We start from the raw sequence: 707 nt of genomic DNA, 5'->3' as shown, positions 1-707 counted from the left end.
GATGCTCGTTGCGAAAGAGACGTCGATTTCGTTCGTCGAAGGCGATTGATCTTCGGTCGGCATAGGATACGCGACCGAAACTAACATCACTATCAGGGGGAATAAGAACAGCATGCCGATTGTATTCTACTTTCTGCGTCTCGCGTTCATATGTTAATTTCGAAGCCAGTTGTTTCCTTTTAAAGAAGAGACCGTCGAGTATAAAAACAAGAAGAATAAGTAATTCGGGTAGCATTGTTCGTTCGCGACGAACCATGGCGTTGACGTTCAACATCAAACTCGGATAATGAAGCGGGACGTACAGGGCGAAAAATGAATTGAGACGTTGGACGGTCATGTCCGGCTTCGTACAAGGTTTCGCGGACTTTAGAATCGAATGCGGAGAAGACGTCTATCGTTCCGGCGGCCAAATACTGTTTGATCTCTCCTCTGTCGCGACGTGTTCGCGCCCGATCGAAACGACCGTGAGGTTGTTGCGGTTTCTTGACGAAGACTGCAAGTCGGAAGAGGACTTGGGCGACCTGAACGCGTACGTGTTCGCCGTGTCCGTCGCCGCATACCTGCTGCTGAACGAAGATCTCAAAGATGCGTTGCTGGAACGGACCAAACGCAATCTGCTGGTGTGCACGAAGAACTTCCGCCTCGAGGAGATCAACGAATTCGCGTCCAATATTATGACGTGCATGGACCGATTTATGGCGAACGAT

The 707-nt window shown here is 49.8% G+C and overlaps 1 protein-coding gene across 1 annotated transcript in view; it reads right to left on the bottom strand.

Annotated features, from left to right (window-relative positions):
• Positions 1 to 337, bottom strand: part of LOC117122782 (semaphorin-1A-like) — a 1,250-nt gene extending 913 nt beyond the window's left edge. Inside the window, exon 1 of the mRNA XM_033268519.1 lies at positions 91 to 337. Within this exon, the coding sequence (XP_033124410.1) occupies positions 91 to 337 (247 nt within the window). The remainder of the gene's footprint in view (positions 1 to 90) is intronic.
• Positions 338 to 707: the final 370 nt, after the last annotated feature.

The sequence above is a fragment of the Anneissia japonica genome, unplaced genomic scaffold (genome assembly GCF_011630105.1).
Source record: "Anneissia japonica isolate Jap-2015-1 unplaced genomic scaffold, ASM1163010v1 scaffold284923_len121384_cov96, whole genome shotgun sequence".
Classification (NCBI taxonomy): Eukaryota; Metazoa; Echinodermata; class Crinoidea; order Comatulida; family Comatulidae; genus Anneissia; species Anneissia japonica.
This window is presented reverse-complemented; position numbering and strand designations above follow the sequence as displayed.